General features: G+C 43.1%; 1 protein-coding gene across 6 annotated transcripts in view; it reads left to right on the top strand.

Annotated features, from left to right (window-relative positions):
* CEP85L (centrosomal protein 85L) overlaps positions 1-22,668 on the top strand; it is a 270,268-nt gene that overhangs the window by 132,388 nt on the left and 115,212 nt on the right. For all 6 annotated transcript variants that reach the window (XM_078852177.1, XM_073337154.2, XM_073337155.2 and 3 more), the window contains exon 3: positions 17,944-18,728. In XM_078852177.1, the coding sequence (XP_078708303.1) occupies positions 17,944-18,728 (785 nt within the window). The remainder of the gene's footprint in view (positions 1-17,943; positions 18,729-22,668) is intronic.

Here is a 22,668-nt window from a genome sequence, read left to right as displayed (position 1 = left end):
TTTTAAGAAACTGTTCGATTGTTTTTTCATTGTTCGTAAGATCCAAGGGTTTGGGTCTGTGTTCACCTATGCAAATTGGTGAGGATTTTTATCAAGCCTTCCCCAGGAAGGGGGGTGTAAGGTTTTGGTGAGGATTTTGGGGGGAAACAAACTTTCCCAATAATAAATACCGGTTAGACGTTTGGTGGTGGCAGCGAAAGTCCAAGGGCAAAAGGTAAAATAGTTTGTTCCTTGGGGAAGTTTTAACCTAAACTGGTAAAAGTAAGCTTAGGAGGTTTTCATGCAGGTCCCCACATCTGTACCCTAGAGTTCAGAGTGGGGAAGGAACCTTGAAAATACCTCACAAGGCAGACTTTGTACACAACATATCATAATTATATGGCAGTGGTGAACTTGGGGGTTTCAGGGTACTGCTTTGAAGCACAGCATGCCACACACACCCTCCTTTAGTTTTACTGCAGGAGTTTAGTCACTGACTAATGCGGAGGCAGTGTGCCCAAGATCCTCCTTAGGTTTTGACCATACAACTTTCAAGTGTTGCTAAACAATGTAGTGTTACACACATGAGCCTTCACAGAGTTCTGTGTACCTTCTCTAGGAGTTGCTAGAAAACATCTCTTTGTATCTGTGTATCTTGTACCTCACAAGGCATATTTTGCACAAAACAGATCATAATTATATGACAGTGGTGAATATGGGGGTGCCAGGGTGCTGCTTTGAAGCACAGTTTACCACAATAGGCTCTTAATTTTCCAAATACTGAATTCTACATAGCTATTTTTACTTTCCTCTGAATAGCCTACCCTTGTGGAGCAGGCATTCTGGAGTAAATCTGTTTCTTCAAGTGCTTCCTCATGTCAATTCCGTTCTAGGTGTGTGAGTGGCCACGTGTACAGTTGTCAGAGATTTTTGCCTTGGCAGTATCTGTACGGTTGGCTGTGGTACTCTCTTGAGTGCCACGCTCATGTGCTGGTACATTAGGTGCTGCCGACCCTACGCCCTCTCAGTTCCTTCTTGCCGCCCGTGACGATTGGTTGGAGCACCTCATCTTGCATTGCAAGAACATTCGTGGTTCTTTACAGCCCATTGTCTATCTTCATTGTATATAGTTTTAGGTACTTAGCCATTAAGTTAAATGTTAGGTAGTTTTGTAGTTAGTCTCGGCTGGGACTTCACCCTGGAGTGGGGCATGCCCCGTTCTCCTGGCTTCAACCATGCTTGTCATGCAATGGGCCAATGCCTATTAGTGACCCCCATGACAACTGCTTGAAGTGCTTAGGGGAGTCCCATAGAAAGGGCAAGTACAGAATCTGTAAAAGCTTTCGCCCTAGAACCCAGAAGGAGCAGGATATCCATTTGAGGGCCCGTGTCATGGAGGCTGCACTTCGTCCTGCGTCAGAGCCCTCCCGCTCGGACCGCAGGCCGAGCACCTTGTCATCGGTGCAGAATGCATCGCCGGCACTGGGCTCCGCCCAGCACTGATCCCCCTCGCTAGTGCCTAAGAAGCTGCAAAAGAAGAAGAGCACCCTGGCACCAGAGGGGAAAAGGGGCTTTGGGTAAAGGACCTATGTCAGGCCATGTGCCCGCTCTGGGGCTTCATGGGGGTACCGCTGTGTTCGGACCACCCAGCCAGACCAGGGATCCGACTCCCGGGAGCGGCAGGGGACTCGGTCTTCTCCTAGGGCCCTCGTTGCCCGAAGCAGCGCTGGCAGCTAAGAAACAAGCAGGCTGACTGTCACAGCAGTCGCCACGCCAGGCACCAGACTCAGCTAAGACCCCAGCACCTAAGGACGAGCCAGTCATGGGACTGCCCTATAGGGCAGTGAAGCACCCTCCATCCCCAGACCACAGGCGTCGATCCCCATCTTCACAGCCTAGGACCTTGGCACCGTACCCTCGGTCTTTGGTCAGAAGGCCCAGATCCACGACATTGTGCTCCCCCCTCTCCCCCATGGGGCATGGGACACCGGAGTCAAGGCATTGGTCGCTGTATCCTTGGTACAGGTGAGCTTCCCACCAAAGATTGCCACTGCGCAGGTCACCTTTGCCTAGATGGTCTCCCAGACATAGGTTCCCACCGGGGTGGGATCGCTTCCCATCAGAACACCGGTCTTCACCTCCCCCTTACCACTCCCTGGCCAGGCACTGATCCTTGCCCTCCTCTCACTGATCGCTGCCCTGGGCCAATCAGCAAACTCAGGCCTCAGTGGCTCCACCTTGGTTGCTGGTAGGGCAATGGTCTGAGTCGGACCAGGAGTTCAGCCCCTCACCAAGGAGGGGTGAATCAATGCCGACCTGTGAGACTGGTGTGGCATCTGCAGCAGTGTGGCAGCACGGACAGGTGGCCCGCTCAATGGCCATATCAGATCCTGTGGTGCGTGCCCGTAATGTCAGTCCCATATTCCCACCAGTCTTCCACAACCGCCTCAGAAAAGCCTCCTCCGGGACCAGAGTTGGAACACTGCACCGAATCTGATGTGGGGGCAGCGCAGCAGGCTCCAACACCTAAGGAGCCATCCAAAGAGAAGGAAGGGGAACTTGCCCCTCCCCCGGCAGTGCAATTCTCGTTGTCATTGTCTCCAGATGAAGCAGTGGCTGGTCCCTCCCAAACGGGCAGTCCCCCCTGACAATTTCAAGGATCACCAGGTCCTCCTTAAAAGGGTGGCTATCAATTCGAACTTAAATATTGAGGAGTTTGCAGAGGAGTCCGACGACCTCTTTAATGTTATATCCTCCTCCACCCTGGCCCGGGTCGCGCTGCCCGTCCACTTAAGATTGCCAAATCGCTGTGGCAGACCCCCCTCTTCCATTCTGCCTACTTCTAAGAAGGCGAAAAAGAAGTATTATGTCCCTGCAAAAGGGTTCAAATATTTGTGTACACACCCTCCAGCGGCATCACTGGTCATGTCTGCTGTTAATGAAAGGGACAGGCAGGGCCATGTCAGTGGCATGCCAAAAAATAAAGATGCCAAGAGACTGGATTTGTTTGTCAAAAAAGTTGATTCCATGAGCAGCCTACAATTTCAGGTGTCTAACCACCAGGCCCTGTTAGGAAGGTACAGTTTTAATATGTACAAATTCAAGGAGGCCCTCCCACAGGACCAAGCTTAGGAGTTCACCGCTTTAGTAGAAGGCGGCACAACGGTGGCGAGAGGGGCGCTCCAGATGGCCTGGGATGCTACAGACTCTCCTCTGAGCTCACGGACTCAAGGCTCCATAGCCTTGAAGGCCTCCGTGCCACCCTCCACTCCTTGGGCCTTCATACTCCTCAGCGGGCGAGGAAGCTGTTCCATCCTCCATCTCGTCCACCTCCCCAGTCTAGGTCCTGGGGGCCTCCCCAGCTGAGCACCTACAGGAGAAAGGGTAGAGATGAGGGGTCAATGCGGCAGCACCCATCGTCTTCCTGTTGGTCTACTCAGCCTGTTCGCGCCTCCCCCCCCCCCCGGAACCAAGAAGGCTAGAAGCAGACATGGTGTGCTCGAGAATGGCGACCCAGTCCCAGGATCCACCCTCCCGCTTTTCCCTTGACCACCTGTCCCCCTTCCAGTCAGCCTGGTCTCGGCTGACCTCAGACCATTGGGTGCTCGAAATAATATCTTCAGGTTACACCCTGCAGTTCACGGCCGTCCCTTTCTCTGATTCCCCCTCCCCCATCCCTCTTCAGGGACCCTTCTCAAAAGCAACTTCTCTTCCAAGAGGTCGAGAACCTCCTGCACCTGGGGGTGGTGGAGGAGGTCCTTCAGGACATGAAAGGAAAGGTGTTCTGCTCCCGCTACTTCCTAATCCCGAAAGCAAAAGGGGGCCTCAGACCCATTTTGGTCCTGGTTCAGCACATTGCTGGACCTCCCAGTGGCTGCTCTGTTACAGCTACTGCTCAGGCCGGACCTGCTGTCCCAAAACCATGGCAGTCTTCTGCATCCAAACCTGACAGCGCTGCACCTGATGGCTTGTCTGCTGCATGATTAATGCAGAGGAACAGGAGTGCTTGGTCAGTGTCCAACAGGTCCTGTTGGGCAGCAGAAAGCCCTCCACCAGAGCAGCCTACCTGGCCAAAATGGAAGTGGTTTGCTTGTTGGACCTCTGATAAAGGCATTCGGCCTGAGTGGGCCTCCCTGCAGTTAATCCTGGACTACCTTCTGCATCTCAAGCTCCAAGGCCTGACCCTTTCATCAATCAGGGTCCACTTGGCTGCTGTCTCGGCTTTCCATTCACTGCTTGAGGGTAGGTCGGTTTTCACCCAGGACGTGACTGCCAGGGTCCCCAAGGGCCTCGAGTGCCTCTGCCTGCTCGTCAGGGACCCTGTCCCTCTTTGGGACTTGAATGTCCACTTGGTTGTCCATCCACATGTTCATGTCCCATTACGCACTTACCCAGCAGGTCCAGGATGATGCTGGCTTCGGTAGAGCAGTACTGCAAGCTACCAGACCAGGGGTTCTCAAACTTCATTGCACTGCGACCCCCTTCTAACAACAAAAATTACTACACGACCCCAGGAGCGGGGACTGAAGCCTGAGCCCACCTGAGCCCCGCTGCCCTGGGCTGGGGGGCCAAACCAAAGCCTGAGCCCTGCTGCCTGAGCCCAAGGGCTTCAGCCCCAGGCAGGGGGCCTGTAACCTGAGCCCCGCCACCCAGGGCTGAAGCCGTTGCTCTCGGGCTTTGGCCTCAGCCTCAGAAAATCTAACGCTAGCCCTGGTGACCCCATTATCCACTGTCCTGCCCTTCTGTCAGAGTTGCTGGCAAGAAGGAACTGAGAGAATGTAGGGTCGTCTGCGCCTAATATACCAGCATGTGAGCGTGGCACTCAAGGGGGCACCACAGCCAACTCTACGGATATTGCTAAGAAAAAAATCTTTGACAACTGTGCACATGGGCGTGCACACACATTCCTTGAATGGAATGGACACGTGCAACACATCTCTAAGAACAACAATTACGAAAAGTAGGTAACTTTCCTTTATAATCTTTTGACTACCCCAGGTTATTGTTCAATAAATGACAGCTGTCTGATTTGCCTCTGACTGCTGTGTCCTGCCTCCACCACAGAGGCCACTTTTAGATGACCTTCCAGTTGTATGCATAATACATAGGCCCTTAATTCAGACACAAAACATAATTTGTCATTTGGTATCAAGGGCCTCTTAAAAATTACAGTAACCATCCTTTCGTTGCTGTTTTAGTTAAGATTTATTTTTCAAGAAAATTCAAATGTGGAGGTTGGATATGTTGATTTGTAAAAGAAAATATTTAACGGGGGAAAAATAAGCAACAAAATTAGAGTGGGAATTGTACTGAAATTCTTAAATTTCAAATTTTAAATGTATATGTTTTCAGAATGGGGGCCCAGAGTTTCTTTATGCTGAGGCCATTTAGTGTTGCACTGTCTCTGCAACGCAGGTGTAAGGCCATTATCATAGGTGCCGACTCCAGGAGTGCTCCAGGGCTAGAGCACCCATGGAAAAAAATTAGCACACATCGGCAGCCAGCCCTCCCCCCCCCCCGTTCTGCGGCATGCAGGAGGCCCTGAGAGGGAGGGAAGGGGGAAAAGCGGGGGATGGGATGCACTTGGGGGAGGGGATGGAATTTGGGTTGGAAGAGGTGGGGTCAGGGTGGGGGTTTGGAGGAGGGATGGGGTGGGGGCAGGAAGAGGTGGGGTGAGGGTTTGGGTGAAGGAGGCGGGTAGAGGCGGGGTCTGGGGCAGAGTGGGGGGTTGAGCACCCACAGGGCCCAGAGGAAGCCAGTGCCTATGACCATTATAACTGGCAACAAGCAGATCACCTTGCCTAGGGGAATCCTATGAATAGAGTATAGCCAGCGTTAGCCGCTACCCACAGCTCCTGAATTAGAGGCATGGCTGGGGCTTCCCTGTGCACTTGGGATCCACAGCTGCCATAAAAACTTCTTGGGGACATTGATAACCAGTATGATTTAGAGCAGCCTTCCAGTTTCTCTTGACCTGTGCTAAAGGACTAGCCTGATGCACAACTGGCCTCAGACTCAGGGACTGTAAAGATGGGTTAAAGGCATCTTTGGATCCACCCTTCTCCTGAATTGCACTGTGTACTCCTCCATTGCAGCTGAAGATCAGGAGGCTTGGCCCGGTTTAGTGGTAGGTAGGGCCCTACCAAATTCACGGTCATAGGATTTTAAAAATGATAAATTTCATTATTTCAGATATTTAAATCTAAAATTTCCTGGTGGTGTAACTGTAGGGATCCTGACCCAAAAAGGGGTTGTGTGGTGGGCGGAGAGGTTGCAAGGTTATTATGTGGGGGTGGGGTCACGGTATTGTCACCCTAACTTCTGCACTGCTACTGGTGGCGGTTCTGCCTTCCGAGCTGGGCAGCTGGCCAGCAGCCACTGCGCTCTGGCTATCCAGTTCTGAAGGCTGTGCAGAAGTAAGGGTGCTAATACCGTGACTCCTCCCCAGTAACCTTGCAACTCCCCCAATATCCTCTTTTGGGTTGGGACCCCCAGTTTGAGAAATGCTGGTGAAATCTGTATAGTATAGGGTAAAAGCACACAAGACCAGATTTCACGTGTGAGACCAGATTTCATGGTCCATGACCCATTTTTTCCAGCTGTGAATTTCGTAGGGCTCTGCTCCATAGGATATGTCTACACTGCATTTGAACATCTGTAGCTGGCCCCTTGTCAGTGGGCTCAAGCTTGTGGGGCTTGGGCTCTGGGGCAGTAAAATTGTGGTGTAGGTGTTCGGGCTGGAGCCTGAGCTCTGGGACCCTATGAGGAGGATCCCAAAGCCCGGCCTCCAGCCTGAATGTCTACACTGCAGTTTTACAGCCTCTCAGCCCAAGTCTGCTGACCTGGGCCAGCCATGGGTGTTCAGTTGCAATGTAGACATATCTTATGAGTTTACAGGCAGAAGGGACCACCAGATCATCTAGTCTCAACTGCTGTATATCATAGGCCACTGAATGCCACCCCGACACCTCCACACCAAGCCCAACAGCCAAAATAATACCAGACCATTGCAGCCCTCAGGAGGCTAAACCAGTGTGTGCAATAGGGAGAGTACGGGAGTGATTGAGGTGTACTGGTTGAGGCAGTTTAAAAGTAAGATGAGTCTTCACCCTTATCTCACATCAGATCCTTACTGAACCTTTTTTCAGGTTCAAATCCCCTGTTTGAGGTTCTCATTTTCTTCCAGAAGCAGCATTCAGACAGTTTCAGGAAGACGGAGGCGATCACTTCTTTCCTCACTCTCTAGCTGATGGGTTTTATCTTCAATAAGAACTTACTGGGGAGCTTTCAGAGGTTGGATATGTATCCATTGCTTATCCTACTGAACCTTGAAAACCTTTTTTGAGCATTGCCACTAATCTGAGTAGGCAGTTACTATAATGTTTTATGTCTTGCTTAAAAACACCCTCAAGGAGCAGCTTTGATTGATATATATTCCCCCCCCTCCCCAAAATGTATATGAGAGTGCCTTTTGAAAAGTCAGCTTTCCCATGCTGAATCCTGGGAGTTCTGCCTGTACTTCTCAAATGGCTCTGAATTTTTTGTTTAATCAGAAATTCTCTTTGCAGCGTCTGCCTGGTCCTGTCCCTCTGAGACCAGGGTTTGCAGAGCACAAAATATTGTTAGGTTTACATTTTATAGTTGATCATTCCTTTTTAAAAGGTTTATTTGTTCAAATCCACTGAAATGTTTTTTTGCTTCTTGAGGTTTGCGTTATTTTTTCCAAGAGCCCCTATTTTTTTCCTTTTAATGAGCAGAAAGTGAAAGACTTTATGCTTGATCCTTTCAACATATATGTACTGCATATTTAAAATGGAGTATTAATGTGATGTAATTTGGATGTACATCATGTTGGATCACCCAGTTTCATCTTCACTTAGAGCATAACTTCAGACCATATTTGTAATGAACCATGTGTATGCAGGAGAATGGGTATCTCAACCAGGCGTGTCTCTTCTCAAGTCTCTTTTTTGTTTTGTTTTTTATGTATTCGGTGCAGTACTCCTGAATTGAGAGGGTGTCTGTTTGCATTTTGCAAGCTAGTTAGGTAATGGCTTCTAAAGATCAAAGTAGAGGGTTCTTCCCCTCTCCCATGACATGCTTCAGCATGCCCAAATGGCAGCAGTGTTTCCACAATGTGACCATACATTTATGTCCATGCTTAAGAGGTCTTAAGAGATGTGATTCTGAGAGAGCCATCTTTTTCTTTGCCCCATTACTTTAAAGAAAAAATTCTAGATTACAGCAACCAAGGCTGTAGGAAAAATGTAGTGTAAAATTGAAGGTTATGTGGGGATGAATCCTGAAGCACAATGATGATGGTTTTAAATAAGTCCCTGGTGGTGATGCTTTGTGGCATTCTGCACAGCATGTGTGAATGCCAGGGGTTGGGAGATTTTATGAAGATAATGGACTTTAAAAAAGAGAAATACCACCATTTAACATCCTAACATTACCGTTTAAGAGGAGTGCAACACTGTTACAAATACTAAGAAAGTAAACTTTCTACAGCGTGTCCTCTGCCAGTACTGTGTGTTTTGAGGGGGAAGGGTAGATCTGAACGTAGCAAGGGAGCTTGTATGTACTGAAAGCAAGACCTATGCAGAAGGAAAACAGAGGTGAGTGACTTAACTAGTCCATCTGTGTGATATTGGAGTGAATAAAATATGATTTGCCTAACTAATCAGTTATGACTTTCAGCTTAATTCAATGAAATTTTACCTCATGTACTTAATTTAGAAATAAAAAGGGTATTTGAGTTTTGAGGTAAGGACTGAAGAGTAAAGCAGAGTGTAACTGGGATCCTTGCCATCTGGCCAAACACAATGCCATATAGCTGATAACCTAGCAGGAGGAATTGTGGGAAATGGGTGAGGTGTGACTTTTGGCAAGAAGGGAGGTGGGGGAGGGGTGCGTACCAGGCATTTGCTGCTCCCCTCTGCAGGACAAATACTCATTGGTTCCACCAGCAGCTACTGAGTGTTGGTGGCAGTACTAATATTTCAGCGTATGTATGACTTTGATACATCTGTAGGTAGATGGAATTTCAAGGGAAATAAAAACAAATGTAACAAAATCATCCTAGTTGTGATTTTTTTCATCATATCTGAGCAGCAACGTGAATTACAGGCCCTGAGCAGCTGTTGATAAGGTTGACTTTAGGATTTTTGTTTTTGTGTGTCTTGTGAATTGTGTGTGCTTTGAATGACTTGCCTACCAAAACAAACCAAATGGTGATTTTTTTAAAAAAAAACACCACCACTTAAAAATGACGGAAACATTGTAGACTACATCCAATATTCTAGGGAGCAGTTTAGAATAATGTGATGTATTGATTCTGATTTGTTTGCAGTCCATTGCTTAGGTAGACAAATTCTGGTCAGCACAATGACTATGTAATTACTTACTCACTACCGGCAGTGCTTCATTTTCTTAATTCGCTTTTAGAAATGGCCCTTATCAAAACTGCTTCCTATCTCAAGCGATCATGTAAAGACCTAGAATGTGACATATTTAAATATTGCAGCGATAAGCACTATGGCACCATTTTTTTTTTGCTTTCCCTCTCCCCCCCCCCCACCCTTTTCTTAGTAGTAGTAGTAGTAGTAGTCTTATTCGTATTTTACATGTAGAGTATACATTTTAAAAACGTTTTTCCCTAAAAAGTCAAAACACGATTCACTTTGGTTTTTGAAAAAACTTCTATATTTAACAGCTAGACAAGGAGTTCAGACTTGCTGTCTATAACCTTCGGTGAACATGCCCTCAGATACAAGGGAACTCTCATGCAGGATCAGGTTCTTTGTCCATCTAGTTCAATATGTTCTGACAGGGGACAATATAAAATGTTTTAAAGGAGCATTCATGAAAACCCATAATGGACCTATACAGAATGTCCAGGCCATAGGAGAAATTTCTTTTTAATTCCCATTTGTTAGTAATAGGTTTGTGCTATTAATCATTTTAATCTGATCTAATGAAAGTCATTATCCATATAAATGTATAATCCTTTTTCAGATCTTGCTGATCTGTTGCCCTCAAGGAGTTCCACCAGTTTATTATGTTGTATTTTAAAAACTTCACATAAATACCCCTTCTGATCAATTTTAAACATTTTGCCTTTCAATGTCTTTGGCTGTGCCCTTGTTTTTTATGATGGTAAGTAAAAGTGCCAATTTAGTTCTTCTTTACCAGTCGTTACTTGCTGTACCTTTTGTCTCTTCTCTTAACTAAGTAGTCCTTAGTGTTTCAAATTATCCTTGTACAGAAGTCGTTACACACTTTAGTTTTTCTCTTCTGTGTCTGGACTCGTATTTTTATTATATAAAGATAGATAGCTAATATCTGTCTGTTTATATTTTTGGGAGATGCTTGTTTGAAGGAATATGTTTATTTTCCTGCAGTAATTACAACTAAATTATCCTTTTTTAATTTTTTTGGCATGCTAAAATTTGAAAGTAGTACAGAGAGACTCCAAAGGATGTGTGGTGAAGTACATATGTAAATCATCACCGTGGTATCACCATTGGCAGCTTTTTGTTGAATCATGCAAATGCATTTTTGCTTTTAGAGAATGGTAAATCAGCCTTTTCAGTGGTCTTTTTTTGTTTGGACTGGTTATTTGCTTGTCCAGTTTAAGGTCCTCCAACCGCTTTGCAGTGGCTTATCCCCTCTACATCAAAGCTTCCCAGTCCAGCCATAATCGTCAGATAGATGGAAACAAAGGAAAACACATGGCTTGTGGCTGCAACGCTAAAAACTTTCTTGACAGGGCCCCAAATCTTCAATTTTGATTAAATCCTCATCCCTAGCTCAAATTCTCATTGTTCTCAGCAACTGTTTAGAGAAGGCTTGTACAGGCTCCCACCCCCTCATGAGCCAGAGGTGATGATTTATTGCAGAGACTGTGTGAGTCATGATCTGGCTGGTTTTAAATCACTTGTGGCTGTGTCACAGAGGTCTAACTAAGAGTTGCAGCAAGCATTGTTTGGAGAATCATTCTGAAAAGATGACATGCAGCTGAGCACAGAACTTCTGTACACCCCAATTTAAGGGCTTTTTTAGCAAGCTCTTAAGATAGGAATGTCTGCCTTCTCTAAACCTTCTGATTGCTAAAAATATTTTTATTTCTGTAATAAGTACTTTATTGGATCACAGAGGTAGTTTAAAGTATGGGGTTTTTTGGGCTACTTTTTAATACCTGCATTTTCTTCAGTGATCAGGACTTCCTAATTATAGCCCAGATAAAATGCCAGACTTGAAAGCCTCTGATACTAGGAAAGCCCACTGATTTCAGCAGCACTGGGGATGTACGTGCCACACAGTATTTGCTCTTATTAAAACTGTGCAAATGAGTTAAGTGGTTGCTCTGGCTTTCTGAGAGAAGAAAACACTTTGGTACCGATGAGGAAACTGTGATAAATAGGATGCATCCGATGAAGTGAGCTGTAGCTCACGAAAGCTTATGCTCAAATAAATTTTAGTCTCTAAGGTGCCACAAGTCCTCATTTTCTTTTTGCGGATATAGACTAACACGGCTGCTACTCTGAAACCTGTGATAAATAGTGACACACTTACTCATAAATGAGGTCTCTTAAGCAACTAGTTTCACTTTACCTCTAAAATGGCAAATTCAAGTTCAGTAATGTAGGATTTTGTATACTAACCAGTATAGTATTATCAAAGCACAACATATATAATTTGTAGCCTTAAAACTACATCTAGTGAATTTTAAAACAAAATATTATGGTGGTAGACAGGATGGATTTGATTTAAATCACAATAGGAAGACTCGATTAAATCATGGATTTCTACATAAAAGTGCGTTCTTGTTGGTTGTTATAACCTTAATACATATTCTTCACAGGTAGAGGAACTTCATTAAAATATTCCTAAACTGGGTCTCTTTTATGGCCTGCTGCCATTTTAGGTTTTCTCTTCTAGTGAGAGAATAGTACGGTAGATCTCAAATCCATGAAGGCTACACTCAAACAGTTTCACTTTTGTTTCTCTTGCCTGTCCCTCCCTTCTCACATTTATCTCCAGACGACTTCTTGTCCAGATCTATTCTGCACCCAACAGTCTTCTATACATTGAATTTTTTTGAAACTTTGCACTTTTAGAGAGAGGTAAGGGAGTGACTCTGTACACAAATCTGCAGAGGGACAATAGGGTTGAGGTCTGTTATTTCTCACCTCTATATCTTTATTTATTTAAAAACATTTTTGCTGTTAACAAGCATGTTATCTCTGGAGACACAAATCCACGGTTTGAGAACTGCAAAACTAAGAATCTCTGATGGTATCTTCTAGACTGAGCACTGAGTCCCATTGGGTAGATCAAAAGATTAGCCTAAATAATCTATACAGAAGCCCCTGGTACCCCATAAGATTGGGTCCTAATCCATTAACCAATGCAACTCATTTACAAAACTTTTCTTAAATATTACATGAATATATTCTCATACTATAGAATTTATAATCCTTATTCCATGATGAGATACATTATAGCTCAAATATATCTTTATCTTTAGATATGTTTTTTCCTCAAAAGCATTTTATCAAAAAAGTCTGATTTTTAAAAAAAAAATACAATTTATTTTTTTTAAATCATTGATTTTTTTTTATCCACCCTGGTGGTAAATGAGTCTTTCTTTCCTTAACTAAGTCCCAAATTTTTGCTTCTGTTTTCCTTGTTAAAAATGTGCTCACAAACACCTAATATGGTATAAGGAAGATGCATAATTCAGCTCCCTGTCCTGCTTTAGATGTTAGGATTATTGGACATACCAGGAAAAACACAGAAACCTGAACATAGATTTAGCAGGTAAAGAATTGAAGTTCTTCTTTATAGGGACTCAGGTAAGTAGTTTGGGACAATTTCAGTTTTTATTCACTAAATAGATACATTTTTCATTTATTAGTAAACACAAGTTTTTAATTATATAAACATTCCTATGTGGTTGGTGATGGAGAGAGCAAGCAGAGGGAGTACAGTGTTGGAAGCACTGGGATACTGTATAACAACCAAAAAATGTTGTTTTTTGCCAGTTTCAATCTTGCTGCATACTATCCAAGACACGTGGAAAACACTTTTTCATTGGTATCACTGAAGTCAGAATTTGGCCCATATTTCCCCTCTTGCAAGTCTCCCTCCCTCCAGAAAGTGAGTTGGATAAGACTTTCTAGCCGCTCCATCCCCGGGCCATAATTTAATATACGTGATGTATCTGACTCAGAAAGTGACCCAGGAGGTTCCCTTAGTTATTTTAAATCAGTATTTTGATTCGCCTAAAGGGACAATATCAATGTTAAAAATAATATTTCTGATGTTGTATTATAAACTTTATTGAACAGACAAGGAGTAAATTGAGCATGTAGGAGGATAAAAAAAGATCTGGGCCTTCTCTCAAATGAGAATTCTGCCTTTTTTTTTTTTAAATAGGACCAGGATTGAGTCTGTTCCCTTTGATTTCATCCCAGCAGTGCAGTGCTGAGAATAAACTAATTCAGAAGTATAATACACTAAGTAATAACTAGCACATTTAAAATATACCCCTGTCTAGTAGCTGGTTGTACTCTTTTGACGTATATAAATAAATTGTACAATTTATTAAGGTGTAATGCCGGAGATTCCAAATTATCTGTCTATTTGACCTGTTGGTTTGGGCAATACTTGTTTGTCACGAAAATGTTGTACATGTTAGCTAGGTATTTTAGGGAATTTTATGGCGGGGGGGTTAAGAAAATAGGATAATTGGAAAAGCAATTCATTTTATTATATACCATAGGATATGATTATGATGTAGTCTTAGAGGAAACCCAGGAATAACTTCCTCCATTTTTTTCTGCTTTTTTTTTTTAAATTTTATTACCAAGAAGATTGTTTAACAGAAAATTTTAAGAACCTTGAGCCAGTAAGGCAGCATCAATAATAATGCCTGTAAACTTTACATAAAAACTGATCCAATAAAATGGAGCCTATTTGATGAGAAATGCTGAAGTCTGAATGTTGTGTGGGTTCCAAATTTGGTCTTGTTGTTGGATGAAGTAGTGCTTTAATTCCTACCCTTACTCCTGACTTTTTGTAAGGAAAAATTTGTGTTTTGGATTGAGTCCTTTTTCTTGGTTGGCTATGGCTAAATGGAACAGTTTCATTGCCCCAGGAGAAATATCACAATTCAGGGTCTTTCTGATACTTTTTCTGGGTGATTTTCTTTTCTCTCATGTGGGGTTTTTTATTTATTTTATTTTTTTAAACCCCATGCAGATTTGGGCTGTTCCGTTTTTGAGATTCTTTCCATAAAATCATTGCTCCATTTGCATGGCCTGTGGCATAGGTCCCTGAACTTCCTGGGCTCCATAGTAATGGAGGCTCCAGCCTATTCCAAGGGTTTACTTTCCTATTGGAAAAAAGCCGCATAAGAACTTGTGTGGCTGCCTTGTCCTGTTCCTCTTCCACTCTCTGACTTATTCCGTTGCCAGGTATGATGTCGGTACAGAACAGACTACACCAGCATTTTACCAGTGCATGTGATTTCTTCTTGAAATCACTGCTAGCTGGGGTTTTAAATGGGTAGCGCAGCTCAACATGTCTTCCTGGTTCACTGCTCTGAAAATGGATTTCAGCCAAGAGAGGCAGGCACTAGGCAGAATATTTCTTCCTCCAAAAAAGAATGGAAGTGGGATGGGGAGGCAATTTCTTTTCTGTCCCAACACCAATGCAGGGAATGGGATCTCACAAAGATTAGTGATGGGAGTGGGGAGACAGAGATCCCCAAACTGTAGGTGTTCTCCTCTACCCAAGTTTCTTTCACCCCCCCCCCTTTTTTTTTTTTTTTTTAAATACTGCAGGGCCCAGCCCGCTTTCCATGGTAAAGGCATACAAGGAAATTACTCTAGCCCTGTGGATGTTGTCTTTCATATTTTCTTACATAGGTGTGCGGGAACAATGAGAGTTGGGAGAATTGTGCCTGTGAATGGTGAGTAGGAGTGTTGAGGAATTGGGTGCTCCTTGTTATTTAGGTTTGTAGTAAAAGAAAGTGTCTTTCCCAAAGTTCAGTCACCCCCCACAAGCAGCATCTGCAGAGTGCTGGTTCATGTTAATTGATTTGCCCTTGAACCCTGATCGTGACTGGGCTAGTTTTGTGGTTCCCCAGGAACTCTGGTACTAACTGTAAGGATTTTGAGGAGAAAAAACAGTAAAGACTACTTCTTTTTTTTTTTTTTTTTTTTTTTTTTGTCAAAAATGTAACCAAAAAGTCTCATGGAGTTTAATTTGCAGATGGTTGAGTAAGTAATAATGCTTTAATGAGCTTCAGAGTGGAACAACGTGAGATCACAGGGAGAGGTTAAGCCATGTGACTTAATGGAAGCTGGTGAGAGGATTAGCTGCTTACTTCTGGTTGTCTACAGGCTCTGATGGTAAGCAGCAGTTGCTGGCTAAGGGAGAGCTGTCAGTCGGATCCCAGTAACCTCTGTCTCACCTTTTTGTTGTTTTCGCTTACCAGTCTCTCTCTGAACAGTGTCTCCCTGATGTCCTCTGTGTACATTTTCATATTTCTGCTTGGGGTTGGAGATGCAGGGATAAGTGCAAGAAATGACAGTATGATCCTTTCATTGTATAGATACCCATTTATATAATTATATACAGTAACTCCCTTAGAAAAAGCTCCACTTAACTTTAGAGTGAAGTTGGCTAAACTATATAGCCCGCCAACTCAAACTGTAAAAAGCAAGGAAACACTTAGTTAAGTTATTCACCACTTCGTGTACACTCTATCAATCAGTTCTCCTTCTCAGTCTCTGCTGCCTTCCTTTTACCACGCAGAGCCTGAGCATCTTCACCTACATCACAAACAGCTAATGGGTATCCTCACACTGTAGCTGTGTGTCTTGATTATTTGTTTAGGCTTGGTGTGGCCTCCCTAAATTATGCTGTATGCAGATCTATGTGGTTTTGTGTCGGTAATAAGCAAAATTTAGTGCCATATTGCAAATGGTGGCTGCAATGTTTGTTTTTTTTCCCCTGTAGTATTTAGGGAAGATTTCCTCAATGGTATCTGGTGTTAGTATTTGTTTTTAAAATTTGTTATTTATTTTTATGTAGAAATCTCAGAATTGAAATGTGTTTGTTTTTATATATATAGCATGTTCAGCTGGGGCGTGTGCAGGAATAAAAATTGACTCCTTTTGGGGTGACAAGTTCTGTGTTTTCCCCCCTGCAGCCCCAGGGCCGGAGGAGCTCCCCACCCATGCTCAACCCCTCATGTGGTACCAGTGACCCCCTCTTGACCAATCTTTGTTGCCTGCTCTGCTCACTGCCACACTACTATTGGTTAGGAGGATTGTCACTCCGTATCATCTCAGCAGAAAATTGATGGAGGCAGAGAAGAGGGTGGGGTGGGTGAGCTCTGGAGAATTCAGGCTCCTGGCAGAGGGGAGGGATCTGGCTGCCCAGTGCTGTAGCTAAGAGCTCTGCGTGGGCATGCACTGCAGTACAAAACATGGGGGGCAGGAGTCTTTCCCACCCCTCCCCCCCAGCCCCGGGGTTGGAGCGGCTTTCTCTCCCCCTGGTGCCAGAGGAGTTCTGTGCCCCAACCTATTACAGGGATGGAGAGGCTGTGCCCCTGCTTGCTCCAGCTTGTGCATGCCCCTGATGCTCAGTGTTATGTAGTACAACGTGTTACATGGACATTGGACTTGACCTTCACAGCATCACTGATCCTTTACAGCTCCATTTTCTCCTCCATAGTGTGCGTGCACACACTTGCACAGCTCTTTTGCTGATCAGCCTGCTTCCTTGTCTTCACAGGATGTCTGGTGAATCACGGATGGTTGTTGACCGTGAGAGAGAATGGCAGTAGCTAGCAGAACTTGGCTGTTTCATTGCAGAATCTTGGCGTAACTCAATTATTTTAACCTAAATAAAGGGAATAATTGTTTGTGGTTTAATTTGAAAATGTCATAAGTGGCTTATTTCAAATGCACTGCCTGTATGTATGAGGTTCAGAGAGAGAAATTTGGAATTTGTGGTGACTGATTGTTTAACTAGAGGAACCAAAAAAAAAAATGCACATTTCAAAAAGGAAGCACTTCAAATTGTTTCCTCTGCAAAATTTAATAAATATATTTGCAAACAATATAATGCATAGAAATTCATTTTTTCTTGAAAATTTGTTATTTCATATTTGGAGACTAAGTAGGATTGATATGTGGCTGAGGGAATTTTTAAACCTGCTCTAATTAAAAATTTCAGTGCAGTCTTGATTATAGAGTTGCTACTGATATCTCTGTAATATGCAAACAATCAAAAAATATTTTTCCCGCATTTAAGAGAGTCTCTACAGCCTACCACTTATGTTGGCAAAGGTTATGTCGCTCAGGGGTATGGGGGGACATAAGGTTCGCTGGCATAAGTGGTAGTGTACCCAGTGGTATGTCAGAAGCTCTCCCACTGATGTAGCTACTGCTGCTCGTTTGGAGTGGTTTAATTATGTTGATGGGAGAGCTCTTGCCTGTCAGCATAGAGCAGCTGAGAGAGATCTTACAGTGGCACAGCTACATTGGTACAGCTGTGTTGCTGTAATGTCTCTAGTGTAGACATAGCCTAAATAGAAATCTTGGCAACTTTATGACAGTGTTTAGATGGAAAACATTCCCCTGAAACACTGGCAACCCAAAAGAAAAAATAGTAGTGAAACTGGCCAGTGTACACCATTTTCATTGTCCTAACTTTGCAACATTCACAGAAAGGAAACAAATGTTTTTTATGTGGGTTTCAGATTTATCAGTTCTAATAACTCTGTTTCATGGAATGTGTTTTTAATATGACTGTGTCCCATTAAGAAATTACTAGAGGATATGCCTGCTGCTTTAGCATTTCGTCCTGAGTTTGACATTTGATCAGTATTGCTGTCACAGCTTGTGTTGCGTTTATTTACGTGATAAATCTTTTTTTTCCCAGATCATTCAACGTCAAGTGGTACTTCCTTGTTTAAGCCCAGCCGATCACTGGTCTCTATTCCCACTGCCCATGTGATGCCGTCTAATGCCAGCTCTTCACTTTCCAAACACAGGGAAGCTCTGAAGTCTGACTGCTCACAATGGAGTACAAACCTTTTACGGTCAGGAGGAAGTCGAAATCTGGACATAGTGGACAATTCTCTTGACATGAAGGATGTGAGGCCTGTAAGGAAATGGTCGTCCTTGTCTAAACTCAGCACACCAGATAGCTGCAGTCAGGATGAAAGTGTCCTTTCAGGGGACTCCAGGTCTAGTACTGACAGATCAGGGAGAGACAAGACCATGTCACCACAATTAAGAACAAATGGGCCAAGTTGTTTGCATAATAGCATGGAGTTGCTAAAAGTTGAGGACAAAGAAACTGGGAAAAAACGATCTTCTACGTTGGATTGCAAATACAAATTTGAAAGTTGCAGCAAAGAAGACTTCGGTGTTTCAGACACCTCAAATAGGAGACATGTCTTTGACATGACCTACAGTGCCTTACCTGAAAGCAAGCCCAACTCAGCCAGCTGTGAGGCTTTTGGGCATCGATATGCAACGCTGGGACAGCAGGCTATGAACGGAGTACCCATTCAGCCTTCAGTGAGGACTCAGATGTGGCTTACAGAACAGTTGCATGCAAATCCTCTGGACTGTAGGACTGCTGAGGAGACATACAGTTTGGCAGCTTGGCAGCTGCAGCAGCTTGAAGATCTTACAACGGGAAATGAGCACCCGATGCAGGTAAGAATAGAAATTTGGTGTTTGCTGCCATCAGGTGGGCAGCAAGAGACACCGCATCTGGCATGTTTTTATTAAGTGTTTCAGGTGGGGAAAGTATTCTTATCTCATCTCATCCAGTGCTATTGTTGGTTTTTAAACTTTTAAGCTGTTTGTATAATTTAATGAAAAACTGACTGCACTAGAGCTTCATCATTATCTGAGTGCCAGCAAAGTGTGCTCCAGTTAATTTACAGCTCCTGGCAGTTAATTATACCAGACAATTTACCCAATCTATATGAGAGCAGCATCTATACTTTCTGCAACTGTGTAATATATAGGGTATATCTAGTCACATTTTTGTGTCATTTTAAAAGAACCTTCAGTTGAAATGGTGTGATATATGCTTGAATGGACTTTATAATCTGAATTGATTTATAAGGAAGCGCCGTTTCTTTTTTACTTGAAACAGATTCATAGTAGACAATGACCCTCACATACTGCAAGGTTAGTTACTTCATAAATGTTCCTAATAGCCTCATTTATAAACCACACTCTGATTATTAGTGTTGACATGTTATAACTTCTGTTTTTCCAAAAAAATCTAAGCATTCAAGATTGTCCCCCTCTATTTTGTATGAAGGTAAAATTTAACATGGTTTAACAAAAATAAAGCATTACATATATTACAATTATTATTTCAAAACATATCCATTTATATGCATGTCTGTTGGCAAATACTGCCATCAACACAGCTCAGAATAATTTGTGTTCAAGGGCAGAACAAGGACAGGGAAAATAAACAACAGTTTTTATCACTTTGGGTAAGCTCAGTGATGCTTCTGCTCTTCTAATTTTCAAGATTGTAACAAATCTAAGACACACGATTTTGTTTAAAACCTTTTATTGTTGTCTTTAAAATTTTTTGGAGTCCATTTCTCTCCAACTGTTTAAAAATTCAGTTCCCTTTGTCAGGCTGTAACTTTAGGGGAAGTGTTCCGAACTGTCATGCAGGAGACCAGCATTCGATTGCTGAGCTAATAGCCCTGGTCTAAACTACAAATTTATGTTGGGCGTCTCCCATCGGCATATTTACCAAGAGGTGGACTACCTAAGGCGACGGGAGAAGCTCTCCCATCAGCATAGGTACTGTCTTCACTAAGCACTACAGCCATGCAGATGCACTGCTCTAAGTGTAGGCAAGTCCTTACTCTAACATTTGTGGCTAGCATAGGGTGGGAATGCTGAGGAACTGTGCACAATTGTTTGGAGTACAGTGGGAGCATTGCTTAACAACAGCAGAAGCATTTATGCAGCTGATTAATGAGTGATGTCTATAGATCACATTTCAAAGCCTACCTGTTCTCCTTCAAGTGAGAGGTTGGGGTTGTGGCTCACATGAGGAACACTTGAAGAATGGGGAAATGTGCGTAGGGGAACGTTTGCAATGGCTCAAAGCCTTTTAGAAGCAATGTAGCAATGTTTGAAGGAGGGAGAACAGTTTCCTTCTTTTAACGCTTCAATGAGAACTTGGTTCTGTTTTAAAATAATCTTATTGCAACAACCTTAAAATGTTTCTGCAATAAAATTTATTTATTCGTAATGCTTTTTACATATTGAATACTGTCCAAACAGCAGAATCTCCTGAAATTGATTTGCTACCATTTCTGAAAAATTAAAAATCTTATAAAGTTACTTTTATTTAAAAAAATAGTAAAGCAGTGATACTGTGTACAATACAATAACAGGATGATAAACTTTATTTTCCTTTTCAGAGTAAGGAATTTCATTTCATGACATTAGAGATCATTTTTGCTGATGGTGACAATCTTTTAACAGTGGAATAAGAAATGTGCCATCTGCTTGGAAGTATGTGTACTGATTGAAATGCAGTGATTTTCAGAACAGGCAGAGAGAACCCACATATGCTGTTTCTACACTAAAGAATACACAAAATTATAACCAAATTTATCTTTGACTAAGAATGTAGATAGAACAATGATAACTTGCCCTGAACATTACATCAGAAAGTATGTGCAGAAAAGTTGGCCGATTAAACACATTCTGTATTCAATTTCAGGCTATGTGGAAAGCATCTTTATATTGAAACTGTAAAAAAATAAAATAGAAAAAGAGTGAAGCGGATCAACAGATTATATCTTCTTCAAAGGAGATGCATATTGCTTTGAAGAGATTACAAGATATTCACCTGAAGCTATAATATCTACACATGTGTTGTGAAACAAATTTCAGGGGAGGTTACTAGTTTCTAAGTGTTTCTCTGATATTCTGTAACATCATGGGAGTGTTCTTGAGGTTGCGTTCACCAACATGTGCTGTTTTGAGGGCATGTCTGTCATCAAATCCTTTAATCTAAGGTGTAAACAGACCTTCAAGAAGCAGATATTTTTTTAAACATAAGGTTGTTTTCTTAGTGAACTAGAAAGATCCACACACTATTCTCCTGCCATCAGGCATTACGCTTCGTTATTCTCTACTTATGCCTAATGTTCCAGCACACAGAAATCCCACTTTTTAGGTAACTTTTTCCCCAGGAAAGTGCTGCAGGATTAGGCACTTGTTAGGGCAAAATTTTAGCCTCAGATGCACGACCAAGGCTCCCATTGATTTAATTGGAAACCAGGCATAAAATTTGGAGTGGAGAATATGCCCCATAAGGCTGTGAAAGGTTTGCCAAGGAGTATTTGTGAATAGTAGTTTCTCAAACCTTGATACTGTTGATATAGAGCTGAATGCTGTACAGCAGCACTAGAAATAAGATTTAAAATGAAAATACTTTCTCTTGAAAACTGCAGGAGACCATACAGTAAGAAATGTTTCAGAAGGTTGCAAACCTGTGTATTAGTACTGTGTACTAGGTGTCTTTGGAAGAATTATACCTTCCTTCTCTTTTAATATACAGTATGTTTGTATACTTGGTTTGAAGAGGCTTCTTTAGAGTACCCTGACTTGCATCTGACTCTAGTATTGATATAATAGGTGGAAGCCATGGTGACTTTAGCAGGGGTTCATGGGTTGAGTTGGACCCACAGAAATCTTGAAACCAAGGATGCAGAAACATCCTGCAGGAATAACTGGAGGAGCCATGTTTGCTCCTTTGCACAAGAAACCACATGCAGCTCCATAGGCTGAGTCCTGCATCATGGTGCTACCATTCCTGGCCACATCACTGCATGACGAGGTCAGAGCTACAGAGGCCCAAAGGGAACTCTGGGGTGGGGTTGGTTCTCTAGGCACTTTGTGGGGCAGGGTTGGGTGCTGGCTCATGCTGGCTTTCTCCCCATTCTGAACAGCTGGGTTTGGATGATGAGTGGAGCCCCCTCCCCCACCATTTCTTGGGCGGGATCTCACTGCCTTGAGTAAACTGGGACTGGCCTCAGGGCAGCTGTGTGCAGTGAAGCTGGCCCTATGCTGAGGCCAGGCCTATGTCCTCACCACACACCCAACAGCCACCCCCAGCGCTCTCATTGTATCATGCTCTCTTTGTGTTTATTTTTTTGTTTTGTTTCATACTGCAATTACACTTGAGTTTAGTAATTCATCTGGGAGGCTACATCTGTGCTGGATGGAAGTTACTTAGTAGTCTGGCTTTCCCCTTACTTAATTTGTCTGTTTGCAATCTTCCATTAACGAGGTGCTTAGCCCATATCTCTGTTTAAAGTACGCATAGGTTAATATTAGAGCTGTTCGGGAAATGAATTTTCGTCTTTTGGAAAATTTAGACAACTCAGAATTGATTTGCATTCCAAATCAGAATGGAAAGTCAAAATATCAAAACATTTTGCAAATCAAAATATTTCAACTTGTGAATTGGAAGTATTCAACTAAATGTCTATATTTATGAGCAAAACAATCTGACATGTTGAAACGACACCACCACTCTCTTCCGATGGACATTTTGAAATGAGAAAAGTAGTTTCATTTTGAAATGTCAACTCATAAT

This window comes from Lepidochelys kempii, chromosome 3 (assembly GCF_965140285.1).
Source record: "Lepidochelys kempii isolate rLepKem1 chromosome 3, rLepKem1.hap1, whole genome shotgun sequence".
Lineage (NCBI taxonomy): Eukaryota > Metazoa > Chordata > Testudines > Cheloniidae > Lepidochelys > Lepidochelys kempii.
The sequence above is the reverse complement of the archived record's forward strand: the minus strand, read 5'-3'. Positions and strand labels throughout refer to the sequence as shown.